Source organism: Nelumbo nucifera, chromosome 4 (genome assembly GCF_055504915.1).
Source record: "Nelumbo nucifera cultivar China Antique chromosome 4, China Antique-T2T, whole genome shotgun sequence".
In the NCBI taxonomy this organism is placed as follows: Eukaryota; Viridiplantae; Streptophyta; class Magnoliopsida; order Proteales; family Nelumbonaceae; genus Nelumbo; species Nelumbo nucifera.
This window is the reverse complement of record NC_142652.1, coordinates 14,940,106-14,955,797: the sequence shown is the minus strand read 5'-3', so window position 1 is coordinate 14,955,797 and position 15,692 is coordinate 14,940,106. Positions and strand designations below refer to the sequence as shown.

General features: G+C 37.9%; 2 protein-coding genes across 7 annotated transcripts in view; one reads left to right on the top strand and one right to left on the bottom strand.

Annotated features, from left to right (window-relative positions):
- Positions 1-15,692, bottom strand: part of LOC104608052 (inositol hexakisphosphate and diphosphoinositol-pentakisphosphate kinase VIP2-like) — a 95,982-nt gene that overhangs the window by 60,693 nt on the left and 19,597 nt on the right. For 5 of the 6 annotated variants that reach the window (XM_088904171.1, XM_010273910.3, XM_088904170.1 and 2 more), the window contains 2 exons: positions 15,250-15,403; positions 14,663-14,733 (listed from right to left, as the gene is read on the bottom strand). In XM_088904171.1, coding sequence (XP_088760297.1) covers positions 14,663-14,733; positions 15,250-15,403 — 225 coding nt within the window. Of the gene's footprint in view, positions 1-14,662; positions 14,734-15,249; positions 15,404-15,692 lie in introns of those variants that run through there. The other variant, XM_088904173.1, reaches the window with a different exon arrangement.
- LOC148792037 (uncharacterized) lies at positions 1,131-10,209 on the top strand. Its single transcript, XM_088902977.1, has 2 exons — positions 1,131-2,115; positions 8,203-10,209. Exons 1-2 carry the CDS (start codon positions 1,897-1,899, stop codon positions 8,605-8,607), a joined length of 624 nt encoding a protein of 207 aa, XP_088759103.1. The 5' UTR covers positions 1,131-1,896; the 3' UTR covers positions 8,608-10,209.

The following is a 15,692-nucleotide window of genomic DNA, read 5'->3' as shown; positions in this document are numbered from 1 at the left end:
CAGAGCAATCACCTTCCTTGTCACCAAATCCTAGAAAATACAATGGTTAGAAAAGAAGGTTATTGAGCAATTCTGGCTTTTTGTAAGGCTACTGACTGAAAGTAAATTAGTGCTAAGCTTAGGTACATGCAAAGCTGAGGACAAGGTAATGGCATCAGAGATTATGATGTTTCCCTTGCCAGAAATGGGAACAAGGGAGCCATCAGCTATGGATTCTTTATCTCTACGGCTTTGCCTAAAGACAAATTGTACGAAGTGAATAATGATGACAAGCTTGTCATATGATCTGATGCACCAGAGTCTATAACCCAAGTAGGGTTAGTGTTACCTGGAGTAGATCGAGGCCCCTGAAGGGAAGAACTATCTGATGTAATAGCTGCATTTGCATTTCCCTTCTTATTCCAGAGTCTTTCTGGTACAAGATTTGGATGAAGCTTCCAACAAGTGTCCTTTGTGTGCCAAGGTTTTTTGCAATATTCACAAAACACACATTTTTTTCCTTCACTCTTCATCTCTTTCTCCCTCTCACCACTATACTTGTGTCTTGCATTAATGCCACCTCCATTGAGAATTTTGTAGCATAACCTTCCTCCTACTCTCTTCACTATGTACTAGGGAGTCACCAAAGTCAAATTGGAATCAGATTTGTGCAAGTTGGGAATGATGAATACCTATTCCCAACTTGAGGGGGAGTATAGTGATACAGTGGACCAGACCTGAATTTTTATGTGTGGTCCCATAACTTGAGTCTTTTATTTCTTATTTTTTGTTTTATGTTTGCTTTCTTGTACTGTTATAGGTAGTAGGGCATTTTTATCCTTTTACCTAATGTTATGTTAAACATATAAATAATACTGCTTAGGGCGGCAATAACATACTTTTTGCCCATTCCTCTCTTGTTCTTCTTCTATTCTCCTCTCTCTTCTTCTCTCTTCTTCTCTCTTCTTCTCTCTTCTTTTCTCTTCTTCTCTTCTTCTCTCTTCTTCTCTCCTTCTCTCTTATTCTCTCTTCTTTTCTCTTCTTCTCCCTTCTTCCTATTGATTTCTGAGTTTCTCTTCTACCTAGAAGTTCTGCTAACAGCAATAACTTCAAGTACTTTCATTCGTAGTGTAGCTTGTTATTATTAATTGATGACTTTATGTGTGTAGTTTGTTACTTTGTTAAACACTGAAAGTTGAAACTTGAATTGAAAGTTAAAAGTTAAATTTTAAAACAATAGAGACAAGACTCTATACTTCTAGACTCTAGATTCATTATTCAAAACTCAAAAGATATTAAAACAATAGACAATAATAGCCTTGTAGAATGTAGATAGAAAACTTGAAATGTAGACTTGTAGTGATTAGTGACAAATTGCAAAGTTCTCAACTTACTCTATTTTTTTAGTAGGAAAAATGGTGAAGGCTCAAGATGTTACGTGGGAGCATTGCGTCAAAGTTGATGAAAATAACAATTTGCAAGTGAGATACAATTATTGTGGAGGGGAATTTTGGGGAGGTGTCTTTAGGATGAAACACCACCTTGCACGCACAAACAAGAATATTCAAACATGCAAAAAAAAAACCAGAGGAAGTATAACAAAAGTTCAAGGCATTATTGGAAAATAGAAGGGACAAAGAAACAAAAGGAGAATGAAATGTATGAATCCAATGTCGGGGCCAATTTGAGGGACTTCTACTTTGATGAACACCCGGAAGCAGAGGATCCCAAAGGAAAGCGCAAGGCATCATGCACACTTGATACTTATGTACAAAAAGGAGGAAAAAGTCATCAACAAGCAACTTTGAATCAGGTGTTGAAGAAGGGTGATAGAGATAAAGTTTGTCAATCCATTGCTCAATTTTTTTATACAAATACCTTGTCTTTTAATCTTGTGAAAAGTCCCTTTTTGCTAAAATGGTCAATAATATAAGTACATTTGGACCGAGACTTAAGCTGCCAAGTTATAATGAAATAAGAAATACTTTTCTGAAAAAAGAGGTAGGAATTGTTGAAGAAATGATTGAAGAGTATAAGGAGTGGAGGAAGACTGGCTGCACACTCATGTCAGATGGATGGACTGATGGTTGTAGAAGGTCCATTACAATTTTTCTTGTGAACACCCCAAGTGGAACAGTATTTTTGAAATCTGTGTATACTCAGAAATCATAAAAAGTGGAGAAAACTTGTTCAAGTTGTTTGATTCGGTGGTTGAAGAAATTGGAGAGAAAAATATTGCTCAAGTGGTGACAGATGGCGTATCAAACTATGTAACGGATGCAGAGTTGTTGATTCAGAAATTACCAAAATTATTTTGGGCACCATGTGCAGCCCATTGCATAGACAACATGTTAATGGACATTTGGAATCTGCCTACCCAAGCTGAAACAGTTAAGAAAGCAAGATTCTTAACTAGATTCATGTACAAGCATTGTTGGGTTCTCAATTTGATGCGCCATAGATGTAAATCAGTCCTCAAATATTAGGTGTAAATTTGAAGATTAGAAGAAAAAGGAAGAAGAGAAGTAAGAGCAGCAACACAAGAGAAGAAGATGGCAAAAAGAGAAGGAAGAAGAAGAAGAATCAAATTATCTTCCCTTTCTCCTCTAATCCTTTTTTTATTAAGAATTAAAGTTAGAGTAATGACAAGTATGCCCTTAAGTGGGCGGCCAGCTAGGCAGTAACATAAAGAGATTAAACAAAAAGAAATAACAGGCCCATTAGCCAACAATAAAAGAAAAGATATTACAAGAGAAGATACTAGGACCCAATCGGCCCAGTCTCTTTACACTCCCCCTCAAGCTGAGCATAGATGTCAATCATGTCCAACTTGCTTATATAGTGTGTCATTTTCCCTCTTGGAACTCCCTTGGTCAAGATATCAGCCAATTGTTTGTCTGATGTGATGAATGGCAAACAAACTTCTCCTGAGGAAACTCTTTCTCTTATAAAATGTCTATCAATCTCAATGTGCTTAGTTCTGTCATGTTGAACAGGATTATGTGCAATGTTGATAGTTGCTTGGTTGTCACAGTAGAGCATCATTGGCTTCTCGTAGTCAACCCCCAATTCTTCTAGAAGGGATCGTAGCCACAGTAATTCTGACACACCAAGTGTCATTGCCTTGTATTCTGCTTCAACTGAGGATCTAGCAATTACAGACTGTTTCTTACTCCTCCATGACACAATGTTCCCAACGACCAGAGCACAATAACCTGAGGTGGATCTCTTATCATCAATACATCCTGCCCAATCAGCATCAATGAAAGCTTCCAGCTTCATGTGTCCATGTTTAGCAAACAGAATACCTTTCCCTGGAGTACCTTTCAAGTAACACAGAACCCTTTCTGCAGCAACTAAATGAGTATCTCTGGGAGAATGCATAAATTGACTAATAACACTTACTGCATAGGAAATATCTGGCCGAGTCATGTAAAGATATAACAACTTCCCAGGTAGTCTCTGTAACACCCCCTTATCAGATAAAAGCTCACCATCTGTAGCAGAAAGATTATGATTAGGATCAATATGAGCGGAGATTGGTTTAGCTCCAAGTTTACTAGTCTCAGGAAGGAGATCAAGGACATATTTACGTTGAGAAATGAAGATACCATCCTTAGATCTAGCAACTTCAATGCCCAAAAAATACCGAAGATCACCCAAATCCTTGATCTCAAATTCAGAGTTGAGAAACCTTTTTAGTTTACTGACCTCTTGAGTGTCATTACCCGTGACCACAATATCCTCAACATAAACTATCAAAAAGGTCACCAGAGAGCCATTTCTCTCCGAGAACAGGGTATGATCAGATTGAGTTTGTGTGTAGCCAAAGGAGACAAGAGCAGCCCTAAACCTCTCAAACCAAGCCCGAGGAGACTGTTTGAGACCATAAATAGATTTATGCAGTTTACACACCTTGCCTTGCATTTCCTTCCCATACACCCCTGGAGGCAAAGACATATAGACCTCTTCATGCAGGTCTCCATTCAAGAAGGCATTTTTAACATCAAACTGGTGTAGGGGCCAATCAAAAGTAGCGGCTAGAGATAACAAAACCCTGACTGAGGTCATCTTAGCGACAAGAGCAAATGTCTCAAGATAGTCAATGCCATACATTTGAGTGTAGCCCTTAGCAACCAGCCTAGCCTTAAACCTCTCAATAGAGCCATCAGAGTGATATTTAATGGTAAACACCCATTTACAACCCACTGGTTCATTCCCTTCAGGCAAGTCAACAATATCCCAGGTATGGTTCTTATGCAAAGCATCCAGTTCAACCATCATAGCATCCCTCCATTCAGGTTGAGATAAGGCTTCCGATACGGACCTGGGTATTACATGGGAAGAAACAGATGCAAGAAAAGAGTAGTAGGAAGGAGAGAGAAGGTTGTAAGACAGGTGTTTGGAGATACAATGGGTTGTACACTTCCGCTTGCCCTTGTGGAGAGAAATAGGAAGATCAAAGTCTGGGAAAGAAGTAGATGGGTCAGAGAAAGGCTGACCTGTTACCTCAGTAATGATGGGAGGAGCAAGAGTTCTTCTATAGGAGTAGAAACAACCTGCCCATGTCTGAATCTCTGCCTTTGGTACTACCTTTGGAGAACAGGAGGAGGAGGAATTATAGGAGAATGAGGTGGAGGAGGAGGAGGAATAGGAATATCGGAGGTAGGTCTAGTGGGAGAAGTAGACACCTCATGATAGGACTCAAGAGGAATGGGAAGAAAAATAGCTGGAGACATAGCAAAGGGCTCTTCAGATTTCTCCCCCTTAGGAGAAATGCTAAAGAAAGGAGTCAACTTAGCAAAGGTGACATCCCGAGATACAAAGTGGGTGCCACGAACTGGATCAAAACAGAAATATCCCTTCTGTGTGGAAGCATATCCCAGAAAAACACATTTATGAGCCTTAGGTTCAAACTTGTGCCTTTGATGACCGTGAATATGCACATAGCAAATGCACCCAAAAACACGGAGAGGAAGAGAAAAAATATCCTCATCCGGGAAGAGAAGGCTAAAGAGGGTTTTGAAGTCAAGGACCCGGGAGAGCATACGGTTGATCAAAAAAGTAGCAGTAAGAACAGCATCTCCCCAAAATTTTATAGGAACATGGGATGCAAACAAGAGGGATCTGGCAACTTCAATCACATGTCTGTTCTTCCTTTCCGCCACCTCGTTTTGTTGTGGAATGTAGGAACAAGAACTTTGATAAATAACCCCAAAAGTTTCAAGATAGGTGGAGAAAGTTCTCTTAAAATACTCCTTAGCATTATCAGAACGGAATATTTTGATACGAGTGTTAAACTGGGTGAGGATGAGTTCATGAAATTTTTGCACAATAGCTGGCACTTCACCCCTGGATTTCATGAGATAAATCCAAGTGTAACGAGAGTAGTCATCAATAAAAAGGATAAAGTACCTGTAACCCCCCATAGTTGGCAAATGATATGGCCTCCACACGTCAGAGTGAACAATATGAAAAGGAGAAAGAGATCTTTTATTGCTTACGGAATAAGAATGTCTACAATGCTTTGCCAGTTCACACGACTCACAATGAAGACTCGATAAAGACACTCCCTTAAACATATCTGGAAACAAATGACTCAAAGCAGAAAATGACAAATGACCAAACCGAAAGTGACATAACAAGACTTTGTTAACAGACTCTGACAAAACTGACTCTAAGGCAACTCCATGAGGTGGTCCCAAAGCTTGATCCGGTGTGTCCAGCAAGTATATTCCGTTCGCCTCATGGCCACTCCCAGTCATCCTCTGAGATTGCAGGTCCTGAAAAAACACAATGAGTGGAAAAAAAGGTTATGCTGCAATTCATGGATTTAGTTAAGTTGCTAACAAATAAAAGGTTTGTGTTAAGTTTAGGGACATGAAGGACAAAGGATAAATAGAGGGTGTCAGAGGTCTTTATATCTCCTTTACCAGAGATGGGAGCAAGAAACCCATCAGCAAGGGATATTTTCTCTTTGCCAGAGAGAATGTGGTATGAGCAGAAGAGATTAGACAGGTTGGTCATATGGTCTGATGCACCGGAATCAATAATCCAAGGGATTTTATGATTACCTGAAACTGAAGCATGATTTGCAGAAGCATGAATACCTGAGTGAGCAAATGCTGATGAAGATGATGTGTTGTTGCTGGAAGAGTGAGATGAAGAAACAATAGCTTCCAAGTGATTTAGTAGCCTCCCATACTTTTCAAAATCCGCCTTCATTGCTGTCAACTGTTCAATGGTTGATTTCTCTTCACTTTCCTTATTTCCTCCTTCAGGTACTATAGCAACATTAGCTGCCTTAGGCTTTTCTACCTGACAACCCTTCTTAGAGTTGTTGTTATTCTTAAACCTATCAGGAAGAAGCTCAGGATGAAGCTTCCAACAAGTGTCCTTTGTATGCCTCGGTTTCTTGCAATATTCACATATCTGCTCCTTTTTCTCAGTAGAACCCTTTGGCTTTATTCCAGCATGTGCAAAGTGTTCTGTAGATGGACCCTGCAACTGAACCTGCCGCCTACTCTCCTCACTGCTTATCATAGCATATGCCTAAGAAAGAGTAACCTCATCTCTGGCCAGGATATTTTGCCTAATGATGTCAAACTCAGGGTTGAGTCTAGTGAGAAATTCACACACCCTATTTCTCTCCACCAACTTCCTATACATTTCAGCATCATTCTTACTCTCCCATACAACTGTCTCCATAACATCAATTTCTTGCCATAGGGATTTCAGTATAGAGTAGTAGATTGCTACACTCTTTTCCCCCTGTCTTCAGTTCTTCACATCACTTTTCAACTTATAGACTCTGGCTACATTCAACTTCTGTGAATAGGTCTCAGTAACGCTGTCCCATATCTCCTTAGCCGAAGACATCCAGAGATAATGCTGACTTATATGAGGTTGCATAGAATTGACCAACCATCCTATGGCAGTATAGTTCTCTTGCATCCATTTCTCAAATTCAGGGTCTGTCTCTTCGGGTTTCACTTTACTACTACCTGTGAGATACCCGAGTTTTCCTCTACTACAAACATAAATTCTTATAGACTATGCCCAAGCAAGATAATTTGTCCCATCTAGCTTGATTGTGGTTACACCAGTCAAAACGGAATCTACCGAGCCAAGGCCTGAAACCGGCACTTGCTTGAACTCACTTCCGTATGGCTCCATTAATCAAACGAAAATCAAAGAACCAGAAATTTTGACTATATAAACTTACTTGAAATTAAACTAGAACCCAGATGCTTGAAAACTAGGGTTTTACTCCGTCCAGCTGTTGGGGAGGAAGAGAAAAGATGCATCCGCTCCTACCAGAACTTCCCAATCTCTTCCAAACCTGAACCGCCCTCCTTTAGGAGTCACAAGACACCTCCCAAGCACAGAGCGCCACACCCAAAGCTTCACCTTTACCTGTACCTTCGAAAATCTCTAATCGGCTAGGGTTTTGGGCAGCAACAGAACAGCACCACTTCTTGGCAATATCCAACCAGATTTAAACCCTCCAAACCCTCTACCAACTAGGCCAAAGATCCCCTGAACTATAGAGAATCTATCTCTCCATACACTCTCTTAATCTAAGGGTGTATGGGAAAGGAAGAAGAAATAGACCTGCTCTGATACCAAGATGTAAATCAGTCCTCAAATATTAGGTGTAAATTTGAAGATTAGAAGAAAAAGGAAGAAGAGAAGTAAGAGCAGCAACACAAGAGAAGAAGATGGCGAAAAGAGAAGGAAGAAGAAGAAGAATCGAATTATCTTCCCTTTCTTCTCTAATCCTTTTTTTTATTAAGAATTAAAGTTAGAGTAATGACAAGTATGCTCTTAAGTGGGCGGCCAGCTAGGCAATAACATAAAGAGATTAAACAAAAAGAAATAACAGGCCCATTAAGAGAGGCCTATTAGCCAACAATAAAAGAAAATATATTACAAGAGAAGATACTAGGACCGATTCGGCCCAGTCTCTTTACAGCCATTATACTGGAAACAAAGAATTGACAAGACCAATTGTTACTCGCTTTGCAACTTGTTTTCTTACATTAATAAGTGTTCATCAACAGAAGGATGCATTAAGGAAGATGTTTAAATCAGATGAATGGGAAAGAAGTCCATTTTCAAGGAAAGATGAAGGAATTAAAGCACATGACATTGTGTTGATTGATGTTAACTTTTGGGCATCAGTTAAATATTGCCTAAAAAGTACTCTTCCCTTGGTGAAAGTTCTCCGGCTTGTTTTCAGATGAAAGGCCTGCCATGGTATATATTTATGAAGCAATAGATCAAGCAAAAGAAAGGATTGCCAAGAACTTGGGAAATGTGAGGAAAAGATACAAGCCACTATGGGACATTATTGATAGACGTTGGGATATACAACTCCATGGGCCATTACATGCAGCAACTTATTTTCTAAATCCAGCTTTTCAATATGATGAAAACTTTAATGCAGATTTAGAAATTAAACAAGGCCTTTATGATTGCTTGGAGAAAATGATTCCCAATACACAAGAGAGAATTTATATTGAGGATCAAATTGACAAGTTCAAGGCAGCTGAAGGTTTATTTGGTAGAGAAACAGCAAAGCTTACTCAGAAGACAAAGCAACCAGGTTTGTTATTAGACAACTAGGTTTATTATTTTTTCTTTTGATTGTGTTATGCTTAGTCACTTACATATTCATGCTTGGCAAAGCAGCCATATGGTGGGATAACTATGGAGATGGCACAAAATTGAAGAAATTGGCAATCTGTATTTTGAGTTTAACGTGTAGTTGTACGGGTTGTGAAAGGAATTGGAGCACATTTGAGCAAGTAAACCTTCTATTCCTTTGATTATTTGTTTAGGAGATTAAAATCTATGCTAAGGGTATATTATATATGGATTTATATAATTCTTGAATCTTGATTTTTAATTTTTCTAGATACGTTCAAAAAGAAGGAACCGATTGGAACAAAAAAGATTGAATGCTTTGGTGTTTGTTAAATACAATCGCCAACTTGGGATCCCGCCATGAGAAGAGAAAAGCTGAGCAAGGGCTTGATCCAATTTGTCTATCAGACATGGAATCGGATGATGAATGGATAACTGAAAAGGAAGATCCTACCCTTTCTGATGATTCAACATTAATGGATATGGGAGTGTTTTACTGAAGTTGAAGGAGTTGTAGATAAACGAAGTAAACGTGGTAGGTTTTATTTTGCTATTACTATAATTTGTAATTTATAACTTTATTATTTTATTCAAATAATCATAATTTTCTCTACCTTATGTCCTAGGGATCTACACAAGAGGAGAAGAAAAGTGACAATCCAGCTTCAAGATGAAGAAGAATTTGTTTCTTCATCAGACAAAGAATAAGAAGAAGATGAAGACATTCAACTTGTTGATGATAATAGTGGTGATGATGATGATGATGATGACGATGATGATGGTGATAATGATAGAGAGGATGAAGATTGATATATTTTGATGGATAAGGCTTCTTAGTTCTTAGTTTTTTAGTTGACAACTTGACAAATGAACTTATATAGATTACAGAAGATTTATAGGGCTATACTGCTATATATATTTGTGCATAGTGGGGCACTTTTTTTGTATATTTTGTGTAAGGAACCTAAACAGTATATTGGGTTTTGCCCCATCTTTTTTGTTGACTAAACTAAAGTCTTGGATATATTGTCATTGTCATGTAAAGCTCATATTCATTCATATTTCAAGATATTGATTTTTATTGACACTGGTGTAACTATAAGCCTATCATTACTTTATAGTTATAAGATGTTTATGGGTTAGAAAGCTTGTGCAAAGTCATTTTCTCTATTTTTTGAGAGACTTAGGTATATTTTAGAGTTTTTAACAGCTTTTGAAAAAACCTTAGGATTTACGATACGGTTCACAATATGATTCGATTCAAACCCCTTTATGATTTACGATACGATTACGATTTTCAGAACATTTAGTAATCCTTTGGGACCCACTGCCAATACACTTGAAAATGGGACAAATGTGTTGGTTTACCACCTGTAACAGCACATTTGCCACCTGTTACAGCACTGTCACCGACCTGAGAAGGGGACAGATGTGCTGGTTTGCCACCTGTAACAGTACATATTATCACCTGTTATTGACAAACTCTTGAGACCCACTGTTTTCAGCTTGCTGCCAAGTGTTACAGAGGGACCCACTATCATATGGTGTGGATCTTATCCACCTTGAAAGGATAAAACTATGCCACTGACTGTAAACAAAACTAAAATATATAAGTTAAGACTCACTCGGTGGATCCTATCCACCTCAATTATAAAAACATATATATAATATAATTTGGCCCCACCATTGACAGCTGTGAACTATCATGAATTGGTGGGTCCCCATCAAATTACCTTGCAACAGCAGATAACAGTGTTGCAATCGCTGGATCCTGTCCACCACATTCGAAGCCAAATATAAATTGATTGGTGGGTCATCACCCACTGTTGAAATCAACATAGTGGATCCACTGTTATAACAGTTGTGCTGTTTTGGTGGGTCCCACCCACTATTCAGTGGATTTTATCAACCTCAAAGGAAAATCAGTAATGAATAATCCACTGCTACAAAATTCTGAATTGTTTTTGGCTTGGTGGGTCCCATGCACCATAAACAAAAGCAAAGTTTAATAATGAGTTAATGCTGTAGTGGGCCATACCTATAACAGGTTTTAAGTAATTTGATTTGGTGGGACCCATGCAACATAGTGGGTCCCAAGGGTCCCACTTATCGGTGGAACCCACTGTTAGAACATTTAAGCTTAAAATATTAAAGTGGGCCATGCCTACTATTTAAACAGCATATATCAGTGGGGCCCACTGTTTAAATATTCGAATTCATAATTAACATAGTGGGTCCCACTTAATAGCAGGGCCCACTGTTAAAAACTTAAAATATTTAAGTTTAAAACATTAAAGTGGGCCATGCTTACTATCAAATCAACATAGTGGGTCCCACCTATCAGCGAGGCCCACTGTTAAATAACTATAAAATGTTAAAGTGGGACATGCCCACTATCAAATTGACATAGTAGGTCCCACTTGTCAATGGGGCCCACTGTTAAAATAATTAAAATATCAAAGTGGGCCATGCCCACTTTCAAATCAACATAGTGGCTCCCACCCATCAGCAGGGCCCACTGTTAAAATATTCAAGTTTAAAACATTAAGGTGGGCCACACCCACTATCAAGTTATCATAGTGTGGGTCATGTCCACTACCAAATTAGTATAGTGGGTCCTATTTAATTAGTGGGGCCCACCATTAAAATGTTAAAGTGGGCCATGCCCACTACCAAATAAGTATAGTGGGTCCCACTTATCAGTAGGGCTCACTATTAAATATTTAAGTAGGTCATGCCCACCACTAAATCAGCAAAGTTGGTCCCACTTTTTACTGATTAACGGGACCCACTGTTATGATGTGTAAGTTTAAAATACATAAGTACCCAAAGGTGTGTGGGTCCCATGACCTATTTACCAATTGTGGGGCCCGCTCATGGGTATAACCCACTAAGGGTCCAAGTTGATGGGTCTGCTTATACCTATTATTGGATTTAACCTTTACGAAGCAACTCTTTCACATAAAATCAAAATCAAAGGGTATTTCCTCTAAGGAATATAATTAAGAGGTTTTGGCAGACATAGTGCATACTTATACACCCTAAATAGGGAAACCCTAATTTTACTCAAGTTCTTTTTTGTGAATTATGACCAAAACATAGGCGTATTAGTATTTGGTAACAAAAAGCACACGGGTTATATTTTTTTAGTTTTTTTTTCAAATTTTGGTTTTGAGGAGGTTTTCATACATATTTTTTTATTAAAAAAAGAGGGGTCCTGAAACACCTATAAACAGGTGTATCAAGACCCCAAAGATACAATACAATACGCCCAATACGAGGCATATTGTATCGAAATTTTGAACCTTGCCGGTAGGGAGTGAGCTTTAGATAGACCAAATCACCTGCCTTGTGTTCAACATGACGATGATGTCTATCATATTGGTTTTTCATTTGTTGTTGTGCTTTCAATAAATTTGCCTTCAGCTCTTTAAGAATGTTGTCTCTTGTGGTCAATGGTGCCCACCGTGGTTATTGAGGTGGAGCCTCTCTGATGCCCGTGGAAGAGTGGAATGTGGAATTATACCATAGTTCAACCCATGGAATCCAATGAACCCATTGGTGTGGGTTGTCTTCTTCAAGCAAAGCATCACAAATATGCTTCTAGGCATCTATTAACGACTTCGGTTTGGCCATCCGTCTGAGGGTGGTAGCTGGTAGAGGTATTGAGTGTTGATCCTTGAAGTTTTAAGTATCCACACCAAAAATTGCTTAAGAATGTAGGATCACAATCTAAGAGAATAACTTTGGGTGTTCCATGAAGGCGTGTAATTTTTCTTATGAATACCACTGCTACCGATGCTGCTGTGTATGGACGAGTCAATGGGATGAAATCGAGGGAGATTTCATCCTATACTAATTCTGGTATCTTCAGAGGTTGCAAGAGGCCAGCTGGGGATTGTGCTTCATACTTTTAGCGTTGACAGACTGGACATGATGCCACAAAGTCCCTAATGATGCAACCTCATCCCTGAAGGTAAGTCCTTACTTCCCAAGATTTGTACCTTGATAGACTCATACCTAGGATTCAGTCCCAAGAGAAAAGCAAATACAGTCTGGACACAATCTAAAGCCAGATCAGCCCCAATTTTTCCCAAAAAAAGAAAAAAAAAATCCAGGTTGATTTCAGTGCTAAATAGGCTTAACAGTCACAATCTACCACTCTTCCAAACCTTTTAAACACACCTACTACCAGGAGAGACCATGAACAATATTTCCACACCAAAAAAAGGCAAAACCAGGTCATCAATGACCTATAGAAGTTCCACTCTCAGGTACAAGGATCACACAATCCACAAAAAAGAGTTTTGAAACTCACAATCCTTTTTCACAGCATTCAGCCACCTTAATTCATAGTTTTTTTCTTGGTACATGAAAAGGAAGGGAAAAAAATGAAAAAATAAAAAATAAAAAAAAAACTCGTATCAGTTGTAGATTTATTTTTCTGATCTCAGTCTGGAGAGGACAGCACGATGAAGGAAAAAATCTTGTTCGATCTGCTCTTGAGCACAGTAGAACCACTCTGATACCATATTAACAGAAAAAAAATAGAAGAAATATGGAAGAGAGAGAGAGAGAGAGGAGAAGAGAAGAGAAGAGAAGAGAGAACGGAAAGAGAAGAGAAAAGGTTGAGAGAATGAATCAGATCTGGTGGCGCCAGATTTCTTTATTATATATAGGGCAACACTTAAAAAAGAAGAAAAAGGCCCTTATGCCCTTGTGGCACTTAAAGAACATAAACACTATAAAAAAAAATAGTTATTCTAACAACCCTCAAGTCAAAACTCACAAAGAGATGTTGTTTATGACAACTGGATTCACAGTGATATAAATTCCCCTGACATTTCACATATACACTGAACCTATTATTTTAAAATGCCAAGTGTGCCCCATCCATAGATTACCCATACTGCCCCCCCCCCAACTCTTTCATGTTTAATATATGATTTTTTTTTATAAATATATATGATTACTTCACCAAAAACCAAAAAAAAAAAAGAAGGAAAAAAACTCCATTTTCAATCTGTTCAAGTTTCAACCACCACTTTATCCCAAACTAAATGCCCTACAAATAAGTCAAACTAAAGATACAAATACTAATCTAAACCACTTAAAAAGGTTTGAGCATGCCATATGATTGGCAAGGTTAAAATTGTCATCATGGAAGTCTAAATATATCATGTCACCACATGCAATCTGACAAAGATCACTCCTTACAGGTGTGGTCAATGGTCCTTATGCACATGACCAAATCATCTCAACATATTTGCTCTCACTTTATCACACCTATTGGAGCTACTCCTAGGTTCCTTCAAAACACTTCATTTCAGACCTACCCTTCTAGTTTTTCCACTCATCATATCAGCATACACATTTCTGCTACACTCATTTTTTGTACATGTTTCTTGACTGCTCAACACTGATCCATACAACATAACTGACCTTACAACTGTTTATAGAATTTTCCTTTTAATTGAATTGGTTTTCACTTATTACAAGACTCCTGTTGCACCCCTACCTTTTACCCTACTGCTCTAATTCTATGGATGACATTGTCCTCAATCTCCCCCTTGTAATGAATTGTCAAACCAAGGTACCAGAAAAGGTTACATTGAGTTATCTCTCGGTCTCCAATCCTAAGTGTACCCTGATTTGCACTCCTATTATTATTAAATTTAAATAGCATATTTTCTCTTTTAATTATACTTATTCTAAAACCTCTTGTTTCTAAAAAATTTGTCCATAAACTTAATTTTCCATTTAATCCTTCATTAGTTTCATCAATTAAAATAATGTCATCAGCAAACACACACCATGGGACCTCGTGAAGATGTTTAGTCAATTCTTCCATGATCGGTGCAAATAAATAAGGGATAAGTGCTGAACCTTGGTGAAGACCCATTGTAACTGTAAAATCTGATTTGCTATCTCTAATAAATGTCCTAGATGCCACTCAACCAAATCGAGGCAATTAATTACATCTGAAAATGCCTATCTAAAATTAAAAGCACCAAGCATATATAAGAAAAATCACCTTACGAAACAGTTCCTTCATACCTCCACCTGCAGAACTTGGATAGTATATCATTATGCTGTGATCATCACCTTAACAACAGCACAAAATTGTGTCATGATTGTATATATAAATCAAAAGTCTATTGCATAAAAATATTGAAAAAAAAAAACGTACATAATCCTTTTGGTGAGCGCTTTGGGCATATCTTTTTTCGATGAAGGGGGCATTACTAGAAACAGCATACATGTTTAAAAGATAAAAATACCCTTGTGTATTGAATTTTATCATTGTAAAGGGGTTTCTTTGTCTTTTTACTAGGGTTCTGCTTCATTTATCAAAAGTAGGACTAGGATATGCCCAAATCATTCCACATTATCTTATTTGTAATATTAAAAAATGCACATCCACAATGTAGCAGCATGCATTGTAGATGAGCATTTAACTTTGAAATTAAGAAAATTTACTGTTACCAATCCAGAAAAAAATGTAGGCAGCATATAAAAGCACAGTCTTCTTCCTAAAGAAAACCCAACAGCTTATCCTTAATTTAACAGTGAAAACTCTAATAAACGAGTATTCATAAGTAGAAGGGATGAAGTAGTCACCATCAATAGGCTTCTCCACAAATGGCTTCCAGAAGCGTTTCCCATGAACCTCAACAAAATCTTCTTGTTCAACAAAATAATCCACCTCTTCATAAGGGACTTCCCTATTTACAAGAGCATATCTTGGAACAGGAATTCCATACATTTCAAGACGCTACAATAAAAAAAGGCATGTGTTAGTCTCCAATTCACTGTCAGTCTGTTGCAAACAAGGAAAGCAACTAAACTATTAGCTTAAGTTTAAATTGTTTGGCAAATGATGGTACTTATTCAACAGAAAAATTCCAAGATTAACATGAATACAAATATTTACAACATAAATAATTTCCTGGTAGCAACTCCACTTCTTTTTGACAGGTAAGTAGGTAGCAAAAAATTATTAATTAAAAAAGAAGCACAGAGGAGTCTATGAGGCAATTAGACTATTACTGAAAGAAGACAGA